This window comes from Pholcus phalangioides, unplaced genomic scaffold (assembly GCF_987345545.1).
Source record: "Pholcus phalangioides strain wild (caught in Gottingen) unplaced genomic scaffold, Ppha-v1.0 ptg000042l_1, whole genome shotgun sequence".
In the NCBI taxonomy this organism is placed as follows: domain Eukaryota; kingdom Metazoa; phylum Arthropoda; class Arachnida; order Araneae; family Pholcidae; genus Pholcus; species Pholcus phalangioides.
In genome coordinates, this window is record NW_028301628.1 from 36,655,700 (window position 1) to 36,680,444 (window position 24,745).

The following is a 24,745-nucleotide window of genomic DNA, read 5'->3' on the forward strand; positions in this document are numbered from 1 at the left end:
ATAATTTCAGAATAAATGAAAATTTGGAATTGATAAAATTCTAGTTTATATATATATATATTTTCCATAAATATTCCATATATATATCAAACCTCGTTAATGAGTCACTCTTGGGAGAGCAAAAATATAACTTAGTAAGCGGAGAGACTCGTTAAACGGAGTAAGCCATAGCTTGCCAATTCCTGCCTGAGGACAATTGGGACTTCCAAAAAGTGATCCGGTAAGCGGAGTGACGTGTTAACCGGGTGACGTACTAACGAGGTTTGACTGCATATATATACAGTCAAAACCTCGTTAATGAGTCACTCTTTTGGGAGCAAAAATATGACTTAGTAAGCGGAGTGACTCGTTAAACGGAGTAAGTCATAACTGTGCCAATTCTTGCCTGAGGACAATTGGGACTTCCAAAACGTGACCCGTTAAGCGGAGTGACGTGTTAACCGGGTGACGCACTAACGCGGTTATATATATATATTCCTGGATAATCATCCATACTTCGGGAACGCTTCGATATCTCTCTGAGATAGGAAGCGGGGTGTGTCCGGTCTTCAAAGGTTATAGTATTTGGGTGGGGGGGGGGGGGGAGGTCTTTATATATACTCGTAAATTATAAGTTCTTGATTCTGGACTGATTTTTTTGGAAGCGCATTTCTCATATGCAAAAAATTTCAATAGATATTTATCTTTCTTTTTATGCAATAAAATACTGTACATTATATATATATATATATATATATATATATATATATATATATATATATATATATAATGTATTTTATTGCAAATTCGAAGTTACGAAATAAATTTGAAAAAAAAGTCATTGAGTTTTTTTGAGTTCAAAAAAATGCAAAATTGAAATTTCGAGCTGATTTGTGTTAACATTTTTAATCCACATCATTGAAGATGGGGGGGGGGGAAAGTGGCCGATCTTGCCTAAGAATGATTTTAAATACAAATTACTACTATATAAAGAAAAAAAAAACTAATTTCATGGACTTAAGCAGATGACTGTAGGCTTAATACATCTGCTTGGCATAGGCTTTCCCAGCTGCATACATTCTTTTTGTGAAAAAAAGAAGGTACTTAATTGCATAACTGACTAAAATAATTGAGGTATACGCATGGCCCCCACATCCTGGAGTAGGGCCCCTAGGCTGGGATCTTTTGCGGGCCCCTTCATGGTGGATTTATAGCGTGAAAAAACAAAAAAATAATGAAAATCATCCCGGGCCCCAGGGCTGGAACGTTGCCAGCCCACCCCTTTGTGGGTATACGCGTAAATTTTAAGCACTTAATTCTAGACTACTTTTTTTTAAAAGCGCATTTCTCAAATCCAAAAAAAATTTAATTTACGAATTTTTAAATAGATATGTATTTTTTTTCTAAATACCCAGCATTTTGTGCAAAATTGAGTAAAATTTTTATGCAGTAAATACGTACATATGAATGTATTTAAATTTGAACTCTTAATTAAAAGTTGCGAAGTAATCAGAAAAAAAAATTAATGGTGCTTGAAAATACAAAATTGGAACATCCATCAGATTTCTGTTAACATTTATCCGCCCCCCCCCCACCCCATGAAAATGCATTGAAATTATTTTTTATTTTACAAAAACAGATGGAAATTGGTGGTTAGCATGGCCCCAACAAAAGCAGAGCTGACAGGGCTCTAGCCCTGGGGCCCGGGACAATCCTTATCTTTTTTTTAAAACTATAAATTGACTATAGGCGGACTCTCCATAAAGATTCCAGCATGGGGCCACAGGCTGCAGGATGTGGTGGGGTCTATAGCACTATAGCAGTACTATAGCAGTGTTGTCTTAACGCATGGGCCTAACCGGGCAGGGCTCGCGGCGTCGAAAGAAGAGGGGCCTGGCAAAAATGAGATCTGGTTGAAATTTTTGAGAGAGTAAACATGTAAATTTGCCAGGGAGGGGCCTTACAAAAATCATTTGGCTCGGGCACCCATGATGCTCTTAAGATGTCCCTGGGCCATGGCTGTTGGCATATGTTTTAATTGAATCAATACATGAACAAAGCAATTTGATTGATCAGGGAGGATTTTCTAATTATCTGAAATGATCAATTAAAAACTTTCAGATATACAGTTTGATCATTTTGTCGCACCACGGTGATTTCCTGCACACGAGGGCCAATTGGACCGTGACCTACAATTTAATGCCGATTCCCAACAGCAGCCAATCTTTTTCTGTAGTCATGTCACAGTTTCTGTTGCACCCCTGTGCCAAAATATGCAGTTTGTTTGCCTAGATTTCTAATGTTATCTATGAACAGATAAAATCTTGTTTTGCAAAGTCAAATGTGTAGTTTTATCTTGAATTATGTTTCTCCCGATTCGGTGCGATTTTATAAATCTCTGAACCCGTACAATTTCAGCAACTCTCGGAAGATGATACCGACAAGGAATCAAATTTTTCTAGGTAGCGCTTATGTAGCCGTATTTGTACTGAGATTACACTTCAAGATATGCATTTTCTGAAATACCAAAAAAACAGAAAAGAAATTGGTATAATGTATTTTTTTTTAAACCATATATTCAAATATTCAAGAGGCCATTGACAGTTAGTTTAATCATTTTTAATCACCATTAATTAAAGTATCCAACTACGTTGAAAACGTCATTTTAGAAGAAAATATGGATTTTCATTTTTTTATTTTTTTTAAAAGCCCTATTTGTTGTGATTCCAAAACGGGCCTTGTTTTGTTTATATGATGCTTAGAATCAAAGTTACGTTCACTTTAGTGTTGCGTTTTTACATGCAAGTAATACGCGAATAAGGACTTTAAACGTGTTTTACGAAGAATGCCATTTTTGACATTTTACATTATTTGTAAAAATTGATGCATTGCATCCTTACGAAATTTTAATGTGATATTTTGCTGTATATTGTTGAGGTTATGAACCAAAATCTAAGGTCTATCACATATATCTTTTGAATTACAGTGTTTTATAGACAAAATCTAGGATGAAATTCCAAAAAATTCACACGTACTTAAACATATTTTGGTGTAACTCATGAACATGTCATGCAATCCTCTAAATTTTGGTCCATAACCTGTAACATTGCTAGCTAAATGCACTGTGAAAATCACAAAGCATTTCATTAATAAAATTTTTTGCAATCGTGTTTCGAATATCACATGAATTTTGCCTAAAATTTGACATAAAAACGACTTTTTCTTAGAAAATATAATAGATAGGCCAAAATTCGTCACTGTTTTCACCATTTCGAGACACTTTCTATCAAAAAATGTATTTAAAGTTCACTCCAGAACCATTTTAAAGAAAAGTGACAAGAAAGGTAGTCGGATACCTTAAAAGAAGAAATGGAGGTAATGCTTAATGAGGAATTTCAAATTCAAATTACAACTGTACGAAGGGGGGGGGGAAGTAACGAATTTCATGGACTTAAACAGATGGTTTTAAGCTTAATACATCTGCTTGGCCTAGGCTTTCACAGCTGCATGAATTCTTTTCGTGAAACTTTTCCCACTGTACACATGGAAAAAAAAAAAATAGAAAATAATTCAGGGAGTTTTCGAAGGAGGGAGGAAAAACACAACCAAATGCTTCTTCCACTCTCTTGGAGAGCCACATTTCATTATTTCACACACACACAAAAAAGAGTCACCTATTGTGTAAAAGCGACAGCTGAGCGCCTTGCGGTCATTCCAAACCGCTTTGATTGACGGCTGCACCCGATTAGTCCGAGACCCCGCCCCGAAACCTACTACGTCACACGAAAGTCGTCTCCCCATTGGCCCTCCCGCACGTCAATACACAAGCCCCTCCCACAGCAGCGGGACTGTATAAAGAACGGCCATTTCCTATTTTTCCAACAGATCCGTTTTTTGGAGTCGCCCTGTGCGCTGTTGTTTGTGCTCTTTCTTCTCTCGATATCATATTGGATTATTTCGATTCTGCTTCTACGTGTTTGTGGTTATTTATCTCGTTGTTGTTGTTGTTGCTGCTGGATTGGAACCTCATCTTTTACCCCCGTTGAAAGATAATAATAATGAAGGCTACGTGTGGTGATTTACAGATGTCCTCCGCGAAACACAGCGAAAACAAAATCCTCAAGTCGCGTTCGTCGACGGCGAAGGAGAGGGACGTGAGCCATGAGGAGATGCAGTCTCTGCTGGCCAAACTGAAGGACTTGGTCCCGAACGTGCCCAGGAATCGCAAGCTGTCGAAACTGGAGATTATTCAGTACGTCATCGATTACATCCTGGACTTGCAGATCGCGCTGGAGACGCATCCGGCAGTGACCGCCAGGCCAGCATCAGCAGCTTCCTCCCTGTCAGCGATGAGTCCTTGCAGGCAACCTCTCGGTGTATTACCCGCTGGAACGAATACCTGTGCTGCTCTGGAGGTAAATATCTCTTATCTCTCTGTTCTCTATAAATTTGGTGTTTATACTATTGCACAGTGAACCCCCCCCCCTACTAGAAAAATCCTTGAAGCCTCTTAATTTTCATGTGGCCGAAAAAGAGGTGTGTTCCGAGGCGTTTATGTCAGTTTGGGAACCACGTTAAATAAATTTAACATTCCAAAAGTCATTGTTGAGGCTCTTTTTTCCCCCTCCCATTTTGGGCTTTTAAAGTAGCCTATCATTCCTGTTTGGTTAAAATGCAAAATTTGATGGGAGATCGGTCTAAAATTGTAGATTTTGTATAAAGGACATACAACAGAAAATAAATTATATATATGTAAGATTATTACTTGAGATCGTAAAAGAGGTGTTTCACTGGATTTGTATCATTTATGTCAATATAGTATTTATTAGAAGTGTCTGGAGCTGGAATTATCTAACTAATCAATATTATAACATTAATTTAGTCTTTTTTTTTTTGTAAGAACCTTTTCACAACATGCATTAATCCAGTGGTTCTCTTTTATCACCCGTGGCTCCGTCTCTCAATTTATGGCTCTTCTCCTCGGAAGTGTACATTTCCCCTCATAAAAACAGAACCACTTCGGAACGTAAATAGCCACGTAAATCAATATCCCCAGCGCGACTCTCCCGACAAAGGTTGGTGACGCCCACTTTGAGAAATACGACATTAATCTCTCGTAATATAGCTATATTTAATATGTATCGTGTGATTTAAAGATGAAAAGTAGATGAATCACAAATATTGTGTGTACGTTTCACCTAAACTTCCGAGGAATTCTCACGAAAAGCCTCTTCTAGAGGAAAATCTTGCATTGAACTCTACGTGGTTCCTCTCTTAAATGTCAAGGATATGTACAGGTTCTGATCCTACCTAGGATATAAGTTTTAGATAAGTCATTCTTGTGTCAGTTTTTGGAAGTTCAAGACAGGTATGCATGTTAATTGTTTATGTACAATTTCTTACCCTCGCGGTGCTTTTGAAACGATATCCGTATTTTATACATAAAACAGGGTTTTCAATTAACTCTTTCCAAAGACCCCTTTATCGGTATTTCCGCATGCCCCTCCCCCATGCCACCACTATGATAATTACATCTAGTACTATGATTATTCTATATTAAGTATGTAAATCGGTAGATTACCACATTTAGCGACGATTTTGAGACTGCTCTACCTACCAACGACCCCCCTCTTGTTCTATGTTATTGTAGCGAAGAATAACTCTTTTCTTTGTTATTCTCCGCTACCCTTGTTGACTACTATTTTAAAACTCGCTGTTGTAGTTCAGAGAACCCCCCAACGATGTATCAGAGGAATTCAAACCCGATTGGGAAAGGCTGCTCTTCAGTTTTAAATATCTATTAGACACACAACGTATCAGTAATTGTCAATGTGCACAGGGCCTGTTTCTTACTAAGTTCGGGCCCAGGGCAATGGGAGCCCCTTATGCATATTCATTCGGGGGGGGGACCCATACCAATAATACAAAAGCAGCCAAAAATTTGTAGCCCCTGGGTACGTGTTCCGTTAACCCACACAGACCCTGTTAATGTGTAATTAACATGCAGCTGAAGAGTTGTAAATTTTGCTTACGTGTGGATCGCGGGAATTATGCAATTTTCCAGTAGTTAACACTTTGTTCAAATGAATTCAATAACATTAGAACGACTGCATAGAGCTAGGTGAGGAATATTTTAGTGTTTGGGTCTCAAAACTGAATGCATTGGAAATTTTGATTCCTCGAGGTGGTTTGTATCAAATATATTTGGTTCTCATGTACAGTTAATTTTCCCCAATCCCAGACTGTGATGGGATTGCTTATCAGGTAGGGGGGAGGGAGAAGAGGGGATCGAGAAATCGCGCCATCTGTCGATGAGAGAAGGAAACATCGCAGGAGAATGCTGGGGAAAACAATAGTCGGGGGAGGAACAGTGTTGAAGCATCTGTGGCTACTATTGTACTGATATTATTGAAATTGTCGTTGTTGGGGGGGGGGGATTTTAAATAGCGGTACATGATGTTGAACAGCGTAACGTTCGCGATTGTAACACTCGGCAGATGCCATCTCTCCAACCGTCACACTATTCATGTCCTCTTATTGTTAAAAATTTGCGTATCGTGTATTTTTGGGTGGAGGGGGCGACAATACAGTATTCACTATTCCTGAACAAATGAATTTTTTGGGCCTCCCCTTTTTTGTGAGGAATAGGTAAAAGTTGGGGAAACGGCATGTGGGTTGTGTCCATTAAATGCCAAGACAACCAAATTTTGGGCACGTACCCCGTTTGCCCATGTTAGAAACTATGCCTCCACGTCCTGGACCAGGGCTCTAGGCTGAGATCTTTTGCGGCCCCCCACAAGACCAGACTTTCACGGGGCCCCTTTATGACAAATTTATAGCTTGAAAAAACGAACAAAATGATGAGAGTCGTTCAGTGCGAGAAACAGACCCTGCTAATTACTGTTCCTACACCTTACATTTATCTGTGTAAAAAACCCGATTTTTTTTGTATGTCATCCCGAAATTTTGATGTTCCTCCACCGAGCTGGGCCGGGCCACTGGCCTGTTTTGATTGTTGATTTAATCTACGTCGAAAACAAAATGTAGAGGTTCACTTCCACACTGTCACAGGATGAATTAATTGCGAGACTAAAAAAAGAGAAAAATAAAGTCAGTGCAGTTTTTCTCCGAGAATGAGTGACAGGCCCACGTGTGTGTGTATGTGAGCACATCATTTCCCATCCCTCACGTTTCCCCTCATTGTAACAAATCAAGAGACCCCGTCCCAGCCTCGTATTTAACACACACACACGCACTCAGACCTTTATTTTTAGGTTGGTGCGCCGCATATGTGTCTCTTTTCTTTTAATAACTACTGCACATTTTTGCAGTAAGTTCACTTGGAATACACCTTAATACTTATATTTCAAGATGGGGGAAAATAGCACAAAGCTTATTCAGCAGCGATTATCTTGTAATTAGCCGTCGATCGTCTCTCTCTCTCTCTCTCTCTCTCAGCTCCAGACTTACTAAATATTTTATCATTAACTTGACTATTTAGACCTAATACAAGTGAAAATATATTTTGTAATACAATAATACTTCAAATATAATTTCAATACATTGAAAATACTGTTATAGCAGTGCATGACAAATCGAGAAAACAGTTAGGCACTAGCAAAAATTTTTTAGGAGCCAAAAGTATTATTTTTTTGAAAGAAAAACGGTCAATTTTGAGCTTTTTATTCAACCAATTTTTTCCCTAAAAACTTCATGTGGTTTTCAGTCTAATTAGGTAACCACATGTAGAGAATTTTAGGTGCTAATACACACCTATTTTTAACATGACTTGACAAATCCCAGGTTACAGTGCGACTATAAAATCTGTAATGGCGCCTAATATTTTTCTTAGTGTCTTTTATCTTTTAACCCTAGATAACTAAACTTAAATCAGTGTTACACAGTAACTAAGCTAATAAGTAATCTATTAGACGAATCTAGGGTAAAATCGAGAAAAGTTATTTAATTTAGGAAAGTTTTTCTTGAAATTGAAATCATTCTTCGCTCCCTTCAGAATGTTTTGCAGTGCTCTCCAACGAGCCCTCCAATGACTAGAAATGTCCTGCAGTGAAAATTCACATAATAGAAGACTCCAAAGCAGAATATGTTGAAAATTGGGACATAAATTGCAGAACAATTTGGGGAAGAATTTTGAGAAAAGTGTAGAAAATGCTACTATGGGAATAACCCTTAGAAGTCGTACCGCAGAACATTTCGAATCAGCTCCAAGGGCTGGTTGCAGAACGATGCAAAACATTCTGCTTTGGGGATAGAAGACTGTCTGCAATGTTTGTCACAGTTTTTGGCATATTCTTCTTTGGGGCTTGGCTCCTAAGAAAAATTTGACTTGCACTTAAAATTTTTTTCAATTTTTGTCAAGCTCTGTTATGTATAACCAGATAAGAGCATGAGCCCTTCAAACAGTCTTTTACTGTATTAACAAGTTTTTTAAATCGAACATGGCATTTAATTTGTGTTCTTTAATCTTTCGCAGGTCACACAAATGGACAAAGTCGTAGCAGCACATCTCAGTGATGCCATCAGCACGACCAGGCCAGTTTCCTGTTAGAATTCGAGAACACAATCATTGTTCGATGGATCTGGGTGTCCTTGTTTTACTCCCACTGCTCGTTTTCTTTCCTAATGGATTGGTAGGAAAAAAGCAGCGTCCAAGAGAATAAAGTGTGTGTTCTACTTCACTCGTTAATATAAGAAATTAACTAATGGTGATTTGCAGTTCCTCCGCAATCTTTTAAACCATCCTAGTCGACTGCAGACTGGCGCTTTACAACAGTAAGAAGAAAAAATGTTGTGGTTTCCTTACTATTCTTTCAACAGAGGATCTCAATAGGGAAATCGTTGACTGTACATATATATCATAAATACCTGGTGAAAACAAACGTATATTAGGAGAAAAAAGAAACTATTGGACTGTGGTCAACTCTGTCGAAGAAAGTCATCCTTGTCTATCGCAATCGGTTCAGTAATGTTTCTTATTCGAGATTTCTTTTTATTATATGGAAAATGAAGCTTTGTCTGCAGGATCTTTTTATTATTAGTTTCGAGATTGTATATAGAGAGAATTAATGTAAATGTTTGTTGAACGATGTTTTTTTTTTATTGATTTCTTTACATTGCCACAAAATTTGATTTGTTGGTTTTGAAAGAATTTTTCTTCTTCGTGAGCCCTCGAACAACTTGGTCACAAAATATTTAAGATCAAATTAAGGAACAAATATTATTATTATTATTATGCTTTGAATACTACTGTTTTTCTATGCTTTTTGTTCATGCTCTTATACTATGTTTTTTCTCCTTTCTAAGACAAGCGATATCTTACATATCTACGATAATAAGACACAAGTTCCTTTTTTTCTCACAATAGAAGTGTATCTGAGGCTCACATTAATATTTATGAGTTTTTTGTTTGTTTTTTTTCGACTACATTTGGTGTACAAATGTTCTTTGTGATATTCTCCGGCTTTCGCTGGAATTTTGTATAAAGGGAGAAAAAAATGAAATTGTAAGTATCAAAAAAGAAGATATTATATAATAAAAATTTATATTGAATATTATCAATCATTTGTATTATCATTGAGCTCTGCATGCTTGTTTAGGTTTTTTTCTTATTTTCTGATAACAGGTTTCCAGAAAGGATTCGAAATTATTACAAGGACAAGTAGTGCATATTTATAAATTGGGGAAAGTAAATTTGGGATTCATGAAATGTTGCAGTGCTAAATGTTCGCGACAGGAATGAGCGCTTGCGCAATTTTGGGTGTTTCAATATTGGTATTGACTTGAATTCAATTTCTATAATCCATTAGAAATTAAATTCAAGTTTGGAATAAACATGTTTATTCCAATATTGATATTCAGTTACAGTGAAATCTCAGGACAATGATACTCAATACGTCAATGAGAGAATCCCTCTAAAATTATATTTTTTGCAGTCTTGTTTCGAAACGTCTATACTGTAATGTCAACTTGCTGCTTATATATTTTTTTCCTTGGTCTGCGTAGTACCATTATATTGAGATTTCACCATTAATAAATATCACAGGAATTATCGTTCATGATAGGAATAATGTACTGTGTATAATTCGATTACAGAGCTAGGGTCGGGGTGTCAGAAGTTTTTTAGACTAGTGGTTGCTCGAATTGAGCTTTATGTAGGGTGCTTTGCCATCGAGTATGGTATCTTTCATCTAATAATTGTCTGGCAGCAGCAGCTATTTTGTAATGTCTGAATCCCACAAGATGGAGGATAGCTTAAGTATTATCATCTTAACTGCAATCAAATTGCTCGATACTTAAAAACCAATTAAAGATATATGAATAATTGTAAATCCACGCACACAATACAGTGACTACAATACTCTTATTATCCAATTTTTCCTAGTGATGTTTTTTTTGGAAAAATGTAAGTAGCATAAACACTTGGGAAAAAAAAACATTTTAAAATAATTTGAGTTCAGGTTGACTCATTATTGATTACCAACAATGACGTTCAAGACCTAATTGCAGGGCATGATATTAACTATAGAAATTTACTATACATCAATAACCTCACCAACAGTTTTCCATTTAATTTGGATTATTGTGAGCTGATGCATAATTATTTATGTTCGATGTATTGGTGGAATGTGGTTAATCATCACAACCATTTTATAAGAAATTGTGAGGGGCACTTTGAGGTAAGGGCATCCAACAGGTCATTCAACATTTTTTCTCTTTACTGGTGGGCCAAAAAACCACCAGTTAACATGTTAAAAAAAAGTTTGCATCACAATCTCCATTGGATACATGTTTTGAAATATTAGGCAAGCTTAACAATGTTTTATATCATGTATTAAATATCCAAATAGCTATTCTTCCTATTTGATTAATATTTGACGATAATAATAATACTGTATCTTCCAAAGCTGACACTAATTCAAGACAATGATAATTCCATCCCTTAGGACCAGGGCTTGAGAAATCATAACGACTATAAATCGATATATTGACAAAAAATCACCAAAATTTCTGATTTTATGACAGTGTGTCTTTTAATATGGGTAAAGGATATAAAGCAGGGCTTGGTGAATTGCAAAACAATTTTTTAGATGCCAAACGTTTTTTTCCACAAAAAACAGGTAAAAAAATAGTATTTCTTTCGACTTTTCATCCAGGATATGCTGACTCTCTTCAGTATTGATATTCACGTATAAATTTCAAAAATTTTGTATTGTCCTCAATTTCATATAACAACACATAGAAAGTTTTATATACAGGGTGCACATAGGTAACAGCATGCACTGCATTTTACTGGCGAACCGTTGATGCTAGAGGCATACTTCCAATTAGAGAATGTATTCAAATAACATGTAGTACTAGAATACCTCATTCATGTTGCAAGGGGTTGTATAGTTACTAAAATCAAAAAATCCAATTGGAAAGTTGTTGCCTGGTCTCTCCTGATGCCAACAAAAAATATTCACTGAGATATTCGAAAAACAGGGGAATGTAGGAAAAGAATAGCATAAATCAGGAAAAGGCCTTGTCCGTTAGTGTTTTTTTATGTTGTTTTTCCCCAACATTCCTCCCATTTTTGCATTAAAATATTACTTAGAAACGTAATTTTTTTGGCATCAGGAGAGACAGGGCAACACCTTTGTAATTGGGTTTTTGAGTACAGGATGCCCATATAAAAAGTTAATTTTTTTTATTTTCATTACTATACAACCCCTTACAACATGAATGGCATATCTAAGTTCCACCAACACTCCCTCTTATCTATAGGGGTGTCCGTTCTGCACGTTATTTGGGTACTTTTTCTAATTGGGAAGTATGCCTCAAGGATCAACGGCTCACCAGTAAAATGGTAGTGTGTGCCAGGGCAGGGAGTGGGTGTGCAACTTCCCTGGATGGAAAAAATATAGGGGGGGTGGCAGTTTTAGGTGGGTACAAAGGACACCATTATAAAATTATCGAATTTTTAAGTTGTGGGAGCGGCAAAAATCTTAGTTACGGTCCTGGTGCATGCTGTTACCTATGCACCCGTAAATATCTCCAATACAATTTTTTAGCCACCATTGTAGCCGAGCGCCTTGGATGTGTCGATATCTGTATTATAAGTGTGCTAGCCAGGGCCGTCTTTAGGTGCATCCTACCCCCCATCTCAGACAAAGGGATTTTTCTGAGCGCCCTCCGCCTGGCTAAACATGCTTGATAACCAATAATGCTATATAACCTATAAATGCTTATTTTCAATAATTTCAAACAGATCTCATTTTTATGAGCACCCCCTAAGATCTATCTCTTGGACGTACTGTCAAACCCCCTCAGAAGTTGATGCCCCATGCGGGACGACCTTAGGGCCTGCAAGAATTACAGGTTGACAATATACAGAAAATTCACTGACATGCAATTCACCAACGAAAAAATCATCGCTGTGAAGACTCGCCGACAACAGTTCGTCACTAGTGAGTGACCGAGTGATTGCGCAAATGTGTGAGCGAATGACTCAGTGAAAACAGCTATAGTGAATAAATGAGTAACTGCGTGAGTGGATGAGTGACAGTATGAATGACTGAATGCGAGTGAGTAACTATATGAACGACAGTGAGTAACCGCATGAGTGGTTGAATGCAGTGCCGTCTTAACGCATGGGTCCGGGCTGGGCCTCAAAAAAATGAGATCCGGTTGAAATTTTCTAGAATTTACCAATTAGGGTCTCGGAAAAACCACTTGGCCCTGGGTGAATGACTGAGTGAGTGACTCTCACCTGCTACACCCACTCGCTAATTCGATCACCTGGACGCTCATTCATAACTCCCACTTCATCAATCAATCATCCATTAGAATCATGTGATCCAATGGAAGCTCATAAATTAATTCAGTCCTGCAAATGTGAATAAGTTCCCCCAGGGGTCCGTTGAGTGGGAGAAGCGAAGTGAAGATTTACTACAGGAATATCTTTTCTCTCTTGTTTTCCCACGAACGATCCTTCGCCTACGCAAGTTTGACCGAGTGAGTGGATGAGTGACAGTATTTGAATGAGCGTGAGCTCACTCACTAACTCCCACTTGATCACTTGCTCATCCACTCTCACTATATCACTTTACTGATGAATTGGAATTGTCCTGTCGGTGAATTGCGTGGTGGTGAACTGTTGTCGGTGAATTGTTGGCGGTGAATTTTTCTCACACACACACGCAGTTTGGTATGTCAAAGATGAGAAAAAAATCGCGAAAAACTCATTTATCCTGGTGGCTACGCCACTGAGATCTCACTCAATCCACCTGGGCATTTTCCTCCATTCACCACGGCTAGGTGAAATCCAATATCTCCAATGCATAAATGATATAGCTCTCACATAAAACTTTTAAAAGATAAAAATTATATATAGAGCTATATAAATTTTTTTTTCCCCTTTATTCTTATAAAATGCCACACTTACGTGAGAGCTGATTGTCCTTATTCGTCTATTATTTCGATCTCGATCTTTTCTTTTTTACGAGGCAATTTCCGGTGTCCCTCTTTTTGTATTTTTTTATTTTCCCCCTTGTCCAATTTATACAAGGAGATCCTCCTTCGGTGGTGGATCATATAATATTATAAGAATAAGAAAAGAGAGAAACATGTGAGGATGATGACGCATCACCCATTCCTTGCTGCACACGTGCGCGAGAATCCAACCAAGAGAGGATGCAGGGGGAAAAAAATGAATGGCGTATATATCCATCCCCAAGGTAGGGCAGTTGTGTAAAGACGACGTCGGGGGGGAAGGGTATTTATACCAATATGTACGCTGCGTGAGTGTGTAATAACGCACGTGTTCCATCCAAACTCATATTCACGTAATCTTCCCACGGTTTTAATACAATGATATATATATATTTTTTTTGCCATCCTCTCTCGTGTATGCCTATATCCTGGCGTTCCCTCCTCCATAAAACTCTTGGTTCTTTGAATGATGCAGCGACGACTCGGCTTGGTTGGTACACACGTGCAGTCCCCAAACATAATATTGAACTGTAGGGTTTTTTTATTTTTGTCGTGGCAACAAGTATGTTTTGAAGGAATTCTTTTTGTTTTTGTATTCATAAGGGGCCATTCAAGTATTACGTAAGCAGATTTTCAGCCATTTTTGACCCCCCTCTCCTCCCCTTGTCAGCAAAACACTGACCCCCCGTCAGCAGCTTGGAATATTTCATATCTTCAAAAAGGGGTGGTTGATGACGTAAGCAACCTTCAAACCCCCTGTCATCAATAGTCAGCAAATCCGACCCCCCCCCCGATGCTGACGTAATACTTGAATGACCCCTAAGAGATTTGGTTGTTGTTGTTTTGTTTTTTTAAATATTTTTTTTAAGCACCAATGGTGTTATAACCGTAAACTTGCGTGGATCTAGGTCTAGGACAAGGGTGGTCAACATTTTGAAGAGTGCAAGCCGGGAAGCCATTGGTTCGAAAACAGTGTCTCGCAGGGTCGCTTAAGTTACCTGGATCTGGAAATGTGCCACGAGTCACTCTCATTATCCGAAAGTGTGCCTGCGTGTGAGATCTGGAAATGTTCCGCGAGAGAGAGGAGTCGCGTGATCTGAAAGTGTGGCGGGGAACCGTTTGAGTGATCTGGAAGAGACCAAAATCCGTTGGATATACTATTCCACTGTAAAACGAATACTTAGAGGAAAGTACCCGTTTTATATAACGCCGATTATCTAAGCTAAAGTGCAGTTAATTCCAACCCCTTTTTCTAATCTGAAGTAAGCCATGTAATGATAAATCCTTGCCCGTGGACCAAATGTGGCCCGGGGGGTTATCTTATGTGGCCTGCCCCCCCCCCTCCAAACCAAATTTTTTTTAAAAATGAACTAAGCGGCACATTTATAGATCGCTTAGGTGACCCATGACACAATGCCAGGGTATTTAGGTGACCCGTGGCACATTTTCCAGATCACACAAGTAGGCCTGTGGCACATTCACAGATCACTTAAGTGACCCGCGACACAGTTCCGGAACACTTAAGTGATCCGTGGCACATTTAGAAATCCCTTGAGTGACAGTTGGCACAGTTTTATAGCATTTAAGCAACCCCCAATGCGGCTCTACATCACTCAAGTTACCCTCGACACATTCCCAGATTACTGAAGTGATCTGCGGCATAGTTACGGATCACTTGAATGATGCGTGACACAGTTCGAGAGTACTTAAGCGGCCCAAACTCATTTCTAGATCACTTGAAGGGTCCACGAAACATTTAGAGATCACTAAAGTGGCTCTCTAAGACACTTATTAATAGGGAGATTGTTAGTTCAGGTGCTCACAAACCACAGTTCATGGTGCCATTAAGAATATTTCATATTTTTATAAAGGGTGGTGGATGATGTAAGCATCCTCCAACCTCCCCCCCCCCTTCCCATCAAAAGTCAGCAAATCGGAAACCCCCTCCCCCTATCGATGCTGACGTAATACTTGAAAATGACCCCTTTAATAACTACGGTATATACAACCCTTGCAATGTGAATGACATATGTTTTTCTTTCAAACCGAGCACAACTCAGGTCTATCACCATCTCTATGGGCGATTATATACTTCCTAGTGAGTTGTGCCGGAAGTGTAACTGTGTGTGTACCTGAAAGTCTGAGTGCGTATGTAGTACTATGTTTGATTTTTCAGTGCAGCCATCTATATTTCAGAAGTGAGGTGAGTGATGTGTTATGATTGAATCACATTTGTAGGTCTGTTGCTGTCTGTGGCGAGACTTTTTAAAGGGGGAGATCGGCTCGCATTCGCGCTTTGAAGTTGTGCACCACAGAAAACCAACTCAGCCAACCACCACTGTGGCAATTGTGGGGTTCGAACCCAGGACCTCGCGACGTGAGTCCGTCACTATGACCACTCGACCACCACAGCGGCTGAATAACGTATCTGAGGTATACCAGTTATTTGGATACTTTTAAGTCCGGCATTAGGATCAACGGTTCGTCAGTGCCATCTTAACACATGAGCCTGCCAGGGTACGGTCTGGGGGCCTTAAGAGAAGAGAGGCTTCACAAAAATAAGATCTGGTGGGGATTTTCCAGAGTAAAAATATGTAAATTTCCCCGGCGGGGTCTCAGAAAAATCACTTGGCCGGGGGGGGGGCATGATGCTCTTTGGACGGCCCTACGGTTCGCTAGTAATTTGAGGCAAGAGAGACTTACCTATGCACCCTAAATATTTTTATGTTGTGAGATACTGCCAGGGGCGTCGGAAATATTTCGAACCTGTGGATGCTCGTCTTGAGCTTTATATTGGAAATTACGATTTCTCAATCAATTCTGGGGGTGCTCAGACCCGAGCCACAAATTACCTTGAGTGCTCCAGCACCCACAGCAACCCCGGCTCCGACGCCACTGGATACTGGTTCGAGTTGAATCTTTGAAAATTGGAAAATCGACTTCAAGGATGACAACCATTCATGGAGAATTCACCGATCCGAGGTCATCACGACACCCACCCACAACATCGGGTTTGGTAAAAATGCACCATCAACCCTCACCACTTTTTTTTTTTCCAATTCCAACTGCGCTTCATAGTAACAACTATCACTAAAAAAACGTAGAGGGCGAGTGAGAAAAAAAAAAAAACTATCCACACACAAAAGTGCAAGAAAGGGCTTAATATTGGGGCCGCCGCCGTCGTCGTCATCATGGCCTCAGCGTTAGGTAATGGGGGGCCCTCCCTCACACTTTCAACAATCTTCAGCTGCAAGAGGTTAAGGCCCAATGGTTTTTCCCAATCACGCACTCTTCTCGATTTCTATTCATTCTTCTTTTGGCCTGTTCTTTCTTATATAAAAAGCTCTCCCCCACCCCTCTTTCTTTTGTGCATTAAAACTTTCCCACGCCGGCCGCAAGAAGGAAAAGAAGGCCATAAGGCTTTCTCAAAAAAAAGCTTTCTTCTCTCCCCCCCCCCCCTCCTCCTCCCTCCGTCTGTATATAATATAATCTCTCTTCCATTTTTTTTTTTTTAAATACGCGTTATATAAGAGTACCGCTTTATCCGAATCACTTTACTTTCTTCTCGATATAGAGAAGAGATTTTTTTTTTTTGCTTGTAATATTGTATAGCGGTGAGGAATATACGCTATATAGTATCATAAAAGGAAAGAATCTATTTAATACAAAAAAACCTTATATGTATTTTTTTTTTTCCCTTTCGGTCTTTGATAATGCCCATAAATACTTGAAAGGATCTGGCTCGTATATACTATACGGTACAAAAAAAAAAACGTGAAAGGATCACTATTGGAAGGAAAAAAAATCACTTTTTTCTGAAGAAGAGAGAGAGAGAGATCCTTTGTTGCTAAGGTGTCGAGGCCTGGGGAAGTCAGAATTTGCTAATTTTTTCTTAAATTATTTAAATGCAAATTCGAATCCCAGTTAGCTCAACTGTGCTCTCTATCAAGGCTATTTTGTGAGAAATCCGAATTGGGGTGGGCTACTTTGGAGAAAGGGAATTCAACAGTGTTGCGGGGAGTCGTAATACAGTCAAACCTCGTTAGTGCGTCACCCGGTTAGCACGTCACTCCGCTTAACGAGTCACGTCTTGGAAGTCCCAATTGTCCTCAGGCAGGAATTGGCACAGCTATGGCTTACTCCGTTTAACGAGTCACTCCGCTTACTAAGTCATATTTTTGCTCCCAAAAGAGTGACTCATTAACTAGGTTTGACTGTACTGGACAGGGGGCTGTTCAAGTATTCGTCAGCAAATTTTTAGTCATTTTTGACCCCCTTCCCTCCTTGTCAGCAAAATTTCGTCAGCACTGCCCCCTCCCCCTCCCCACAGTCGAAAAAAAAATTATTTTTTTAATGTAAAACTAACTAAAATTTAAAAAATAAATAAAGTTTCAAAAGAAAGTACCTTTATGTGTTATTATAATCGATTTGTGTTAATTTCAATGCTATTTGAAGGGTAAGAACTCAAAATTTCTCTTTAAGAAATTCACTGCGACCCACCCTTTAAGCGTAGCCAGAAATTTCGTTCGGGGGGGGGGCGGGGAACCGAAGCGATATAACAATAGATTTGGCCATATTTTTCCCTTTTTTTCGGTTATTTTCTCACATTTCGGGGGGGAGGGACACCAGACCCCAAAGTTCCCCCCCCCCTCGCTACACCCTTGGAGGGGCTGCAATGTTTTTGGCACTGGCCGCAAAATACTTAAGCCCGTCCCTGAATACACCTCTGGGTAAAACTCAGCAATAATGAAATCTGATCTCAAGGACTCCATATCGAGCAGTCGCTGGTCCAAGTCAGCTCCAAACTCGGAAGAAACCAAATCGACACTTTGATCTGTATCATCCGAATAATTTTACCTCCAATGCGTAATAATCTTTCTGTTGTTTAAAATCTTGCACGGATCTCTGCAGGTGTGCGTGCATGTGTATCTATGTGTAGATAGATACAGATAGATGCGAAAGGGGGTAGTATTAGAAGAGGTTATGGAACTCTGGTGTGCATGTGTGTGGCTTGTGTGAGAGCTTCATAAAAAAGCCTTCGGTTCTTTGGGGGCAGGCCGTGCAGAAACTTCGGTCACGCTTCAGACCCTTTCGTGGATCCCACGGAACTAGTATCAGGAATAGCAATAATATAGTAAAAGAAAATGCGGCGGCTGCAAAGAAAAAGAAGCGTGAACTCGGAAAATAATAGCATCTGAAGGAGAAAAAACGAATTCCCATCTTATTTTTATAGTAAACAAAAAAAAAGAACTAAAACTTTTTAGTGTGTGTTATCATACTAGATTATTTATGCAAGAGTTGGCACAGGTGTGCAGCGTGCGTTGTTTTGGCGATGGCGGAAAAAAAATTCCATCCGCCATATTGTGTGTTTAGTGTTGCGTCACGAATGTTGCGAAAAAAAAGTAATCACAATTTTTTTTTTTTAAGAAAGGATGTCTATATAGATGTCTACTATTAGCGTAAATGCGAGACCGAAACTCGTTTCATAGCGAGGCCGAGTGTGGAGATGGATTTTTGCGGGCTATTTTGTAAGAAATTCATACTGGTTGCTGGGCCTGTCCCTCGGGCTCTGTGAAAATATGAATTTATGGGGGCCCAGTGGCGTATTTACGGGAGTGGGGGGGGGGCGAAGCGTGCTATAGCCTAGGACAGCAATTTCGGAGGGGAGGGGCGACAAATTTGAGGAATGAGTTGTAAAGAAAACTTGTATAGAAGGGTAGCAAAACCATACGGCCGCTTCCGCCAAGAGATCAAAGGACTGGATCAGTGAGCGACCAAAAGAGTGACCTGTAGAGTGTGCAAGCGTGTGAAGGACAAAAAGAGCGACAAATAGAGAGGGTCAAATCAAATCAGGTCAGTGAGCAATTAAAAGAGTGTGCAAGCGTGGAAGTGACCAAGACAGTGATCTAGGGAAGTGATTCTCAACCTTTAGAAGTTCGCAGGCCCGGTTGATTTCTTTATATGAGTAAAAGGCTCGGTCATACGAACGACTAAATGGAAATTAAATGCCCGGTTTGAATGACGTCAGGGCCCCAGTAAGGCACTGTACCGGCTGTTGAGAAACACCGATCTGGGGAGTGTGGGAGCGACCGCAAAAGTGACCTAGAGAGTTTGCAAGCATGGGCATGACTAAAAGAATGACATACAGAGAGGGATCAGGTCAGTGAGCAACCAAAACTGCGTGCGAGCATGGGAGTGGCCAAAAGTGTGATCTGGGGGAGGGCAATGCCGTCTTAACGCATGGGCCCACCCGGGCACGGCCCGGGGGCCTCAGAAGAAGTGGGGCCCCCACAAAAATGAGATCCGTTTGAACTGTTCTAGAATTTGCAATGTAGGGGCTCAAAAAGACCACTTGGCCCGGGGGCCCGTAACGCTCTTAAGACGGCCCTGGGGGAGGGGCCGGGTGAGACTGTGGGAGTGGCCAAAAGAGTGACCCAGAGAGCAAGGAATTAGGTTAGTGAACGGCAAAACATAGCGATTGGTCAAGCGATGTGAACGACGAAAGGGAGTAACATATACTAGAAAGGGATCAAGTCAGTGAGCCACAAAAAGAGTGATCAACCATGGGAATGACTTTTAAAACAGAGAAACATGTCAGTGAGCGACTGAAGGAATGGCCCAGATAGATTATGAATGGGGGTGACCAAAAAGAGTGACCCAGAGAATGTGAAAGCATGTGAGAAACCAAAAGAGTGACTCAGAGACAAAGCCATATCGAGAGAGAAGAGGAGGGGCTAAGCAGACCATTGGTGGCAATTTTCAGCAAATGAGTGGTCAAGAAAGAGTTAAAGACTGGTATAGGGGCGGCCAAACCATCGGCCTCTGATAGGGCCTCTTATATGCAGTCTCTCTTAAGGCAGAGGAGTACGCAGGGGGAAGGAGGCACGTGGGCTGTGCCTAAAATACAAAATTCAGTCAATTATGGGGGCCCTGAGCATTTTCCCCGTTTGCCCATGAGACGAAGAGGCCCTGAGTGGTTCGGTACTTTAATTAAAGAAAGGGCATTCAAAGAGAAATCGACTCTGATAGGCAGGGATTCCAAGAAACTTCTTGCGGCATCCCTGTCGAATCCCGAGACACAGGTGGCACCACCTGAAGTGTTATGAGGCAGTTTTTTCAGGAATAATAGCGTTTTATTATTTTCAATAAAGTTCTTAAGAGAGAGTTCTTCTCTCAATAACATTCCTCTTTACATGCCCAAAATATCTTACGGGTACTGCCCTGATGGATCTCACGGCACACCCGTTATTAGGATTCACTGCTCTAGGCAGGGGGTAGTAGTTTTTATTAATCACTCACCACCCCTCAAACACCAAAGATATCAAGAAGGAACCTGCGTCATGCCCACCGCAATATATTTCGTTCCGATTATGTGCTTTGTTACGAAACACGTCCTTTCAGAACCTTCTTAAGAGCCTCATTTCAATGCAATTGAACAAAAATTGATTAAAAACACAAAGAAAACTTCATTTTATCAAGTAAAGCAAAATGGTGTTAAATTTCATTGAATCAATATGATTTGAAATTAAATTTAAAATTGAAAAATTCTTTTTCTTGAATCAAATATTTATGAATGGATCTTATACGTTTTGATGTTTAATGATAATTGATGTTTAATGATAACGCGTGTTTATGTAATATTGAACAATACATTTTTCTTGAGGAGTCATTCAAGTATTACGTCACCATCGATGGGGGGGGGAAGGGGGTTTCCGATTTGCTGACGCGGGTAACTTGAATGGTATGTAGAACCGCACTGGGGGCCGCTCAAGTGCTCTAAAACTGTGCCACGTGCCACTCAGGGGATCTCTAAATGTGTTACGGATCGTTTAGGTGTTCTGTAACTGTGTCGCGGGTTACTTAGGTGATCTTTGAATACGAAATTGATCTTTGAGGCCTACCTCAGTGATCTGAAAATGTGCCACGGTCACTTAAATGCTGTGGAATTGTACCACGAGATATTTAAGCGATCTGTAAAAATGTGCCACTTAGTTCATTTTTACAAAATTTTGTTTGAGGGAGCAAGCCACATCGGATAACCTTCAGGACCACATTTGGTCCGGGTGTACCATATATGGCTTAAAGGCTGGGTCGAAATGAATTTTTTAAAGGGAAATTTTGAGTTCTTACCCTTTAAATAGCATTGAAATCGTCAGAAATCGATTATTATAACATATAAGAGTATTTCTTTTCGAAATTTTAATTTAAAAAAAATATATTTTTTGCATTAAAAAAATAATTTTCTTTTCGTCTGGGAGGAGGGACACGCGCCCAATCCCGCGAACATTTCTGATCCCACCAATATGCGTTAGGAGGTAGGGGGCAGTGATGACGAAATTCTGCTGACAAGGGGAGGGATCAAAAATGGCTAAAAATTTGCTTACGTAATACGACCTCTAATGTTTGAAAATTTGCAAAAAAAAAAAAAAAAAAAAAAACCTAAATAAGCACCGAAGAAACATACGTAAATAATGATAATATTGGATTACACTGTCGAATCCCGTTACAACGAACTCCAAGAGACCGGAGAAATCGCTTCGTTGTAACGAAATTTCGTTATAAAGGAATTCCGATTTTTACATCGTTCCTAACTTATCTGGTGGATTAGAAAATTCTTCGTTAAAACAGATTTTCGCTATAACGGTATTCGTTAAAACGGGATTCAATTGTATAACCATATACATACTATCGTAAATATGTGTGTAGCAAATTTGAAATAAATCATTGTTTAAGGCCTGTATTACACTATAAAAGTTTGATAAAATCCCTCTTATAAAACTTTAAAAAAAAACCCAACCAATAAAGTTCATAGGTTACATTCGAGCGAATGCAACCAATAATTTTATTGGTTGAATTTTTCAAATTTTATAAAATAACTTTTAGAAAACTTTTATAGTGTAATCCTGGTCTAAAGAATATTTTTGATAATATTTCTTACCGGTGCATAGTTTTTGAGGAAGTTTTTCAGCTTGAAGCTAAAAAGTATGAGACCCCTTTAAACAGTGTTCTGAAGAACGCTGTTGGTCGAAACATCAACCAGAGTTTGATAAATTTCTCTAAATTTATCTCTTTCACCGGTGCTTATGCATAATACCCAAGCATCGCGTCTTTGGTAAACATAATAAATCGTACTAAGACGATATACTATACACGATAATTCTTACGTGTGTATTGTATCATTATATCGGGGTACGATCACGATCATAAAATTTGTCATCATTATATCGGGGTACAACCGTAAAATTTGTCATCATCATTATATCGGGGTCTGACTATATTCATCACACATACTAGACTCATTTATAATTTTTTTTTCCTTTTTATCAAATTCATCAATTACACTAGGGCAGAGGTTCTCAACCTTTTTTGACTCGCGGAGCCCTTTTCAGTATATAATTTCTACGGCGGAGCCCTGTTTGACTCGAGGAGCACTTTTTTGTACACAATTTTTATGGCGAACCCCCTGCAGACCTCTTTTTTTTATACATCAATCAAATTTACTGATTTATTTTATTTTCTTTGAGTCGCCGCGGAGCATCGGTCGAAAACCGCTGCACTAGGGTATTATAATGCATAATCACAGATAAAGGCGATAAACTTCAAGTACGTATTTATCAAATTTACCAATGACACGGTTATTATGCTTAACCTCGGGTAAAAGTGGTAATTTTTTTTAGTATTTATCAAATTCATCAACGCCACTTGGGTATTATGCATATTCACCGGTGAAAATGCTAAATTTATCAAACTTACCAAAACGCTTGGTAAGTATGCATAATAAACGGCTATTATGTATAACAACCGATTTATCACATTTACCGTAGCAACGCACATGAATTGGGCGAAATGTTTCGCGGACGGAAAAGAAATTCCCACGGACCGACACCGGTCCGCGGACTAGCGATTGAAGAGCACTGCCTTGAACTACATCAGAAATCGCTGTTATCTGTGTATTAATTTAATGAACATAGTCTTTTTTGTATAGAGAGGATTCCAAGAATATCAAAGTCTTTTCCGTCTGGCGCCATTTCTCATCTTAGAGAAGGTTATTCATTTTTCTTTTTCCATTTTAATTTCGATTTCAGCTCTTTGAACCATGATAGCAAAAGATTGAGCCGTCTATATTAGAGAGAGAGAGAGAGAGAGAGAGAGAGAGATTTGCAACGTCCCTGAAGAAACTACTGATATTAAAACGTGTTATTATACGTCTGGAGGAAATGTCCAAAAGGATGTTTTTTTGAATGAAGTTTAAGAGGAAAGAAAAGGTCAATCAAAGCTGTTTTCATCATCATGGCTGATGTTATTGCTGCTGCAAAGCTTCAACTGGAGGAAAAAAAATGAAATTAAGGACCATTCACTGATGAAATCTGTCTTTAAAATTAAAAAAAAAAACTAGATCTTACAGGTAAATGTACAGAGAACCTGATATTTCGAGCGCAGTTATCCGTGAAATAGATCCAATCAGAGTGTCTTTGAATCGGAAAACAAAAATTATTTTCGGTGGAAGAAGGAATTCGAAATTCTGCATCCATCAATTACTACCAGGACAATGGTGTCATCAATCACATCGTTAAGTCGGAAAAAACAGCAAATATCAACAACCAATATGGTCGGACAATGATGAGAGAGAAAAGACCACCCGCAAATCACATCAGATAATATTGAAAGATTTGGTAAAAGTACTTCCATAGGGAATGGAATGTTTTACTCTATCGCCATAACATATTTTTTTTTCAGTGGAGTAGCTTTTATGTAAGTAATTTAAATGAATAACGAAAATTTTAACGAAACACTCGCATATTTTCGTCTCTATTTACTTCGCTTTTAAAAAAAAAAATTATTTCTCTATCACGAATTTTCTAGAAAATGAATTTTTTGATGGCATTTTTAAGTTATTTCGGCTGTATTTATAATTTATAAATTAATTCCGGAAAATATATATACATAAAAAAATAAAATTATACGTCGAATTCAATTCATTCAATATTTTCAAGAGTAACTAAACCTTTGCACAAATATACACTCAGAAAGAGCCAACGAAAAAAAGGAATGTCGGGATAAATACAAAAGACCGCATTCATCGTGTGTTGAAATGTATTAGGAATTTTGTATTTTTCCTTGTATTTGCTTTTACAGAAAAAAAAAAAACGCAATGAAATACCAAAGGTAAGGAAAAAACCGTGAATGGCTTTAAATACAGTATCTGAATTTTTTTTTTTTCAAAAAAATTCATTTTCCCTAAATTTTTTCAATTTTAAATTCGGTTTCAAATGCA

At 38.9% G+C, this 24,745-nt stretch overlaps 1 protein-coding gene across 1 annotated transcript; it reads left to right on the forward strand.

Annotated features, from left to right (window-relative positions):
• Positions 1-3,859: 3,859 nt before the first annotated feature.
• LOC149064963 (DNA-binding protein inhibitor ID-4-like) lies at positions 3,860-9,558 on the forward strand. The gene is made up of 2 exons (XM_089254909.1): positions 3,860-4,394; positions 8,474-9,558. Exons 1-2 carry the CDS (start codon positions 4,038-4,040, stop codon positions 8,546-8,548), a joined length of 432 nt encoding a protein of 143 aa, XP_089111035.1. The 5' UTR covers positions 3,860-4,037; the 3' UTR covers positions 8,549-9,558.
• Positions 9,559-24,745: the final 15,187 nt, after the last annotated feature.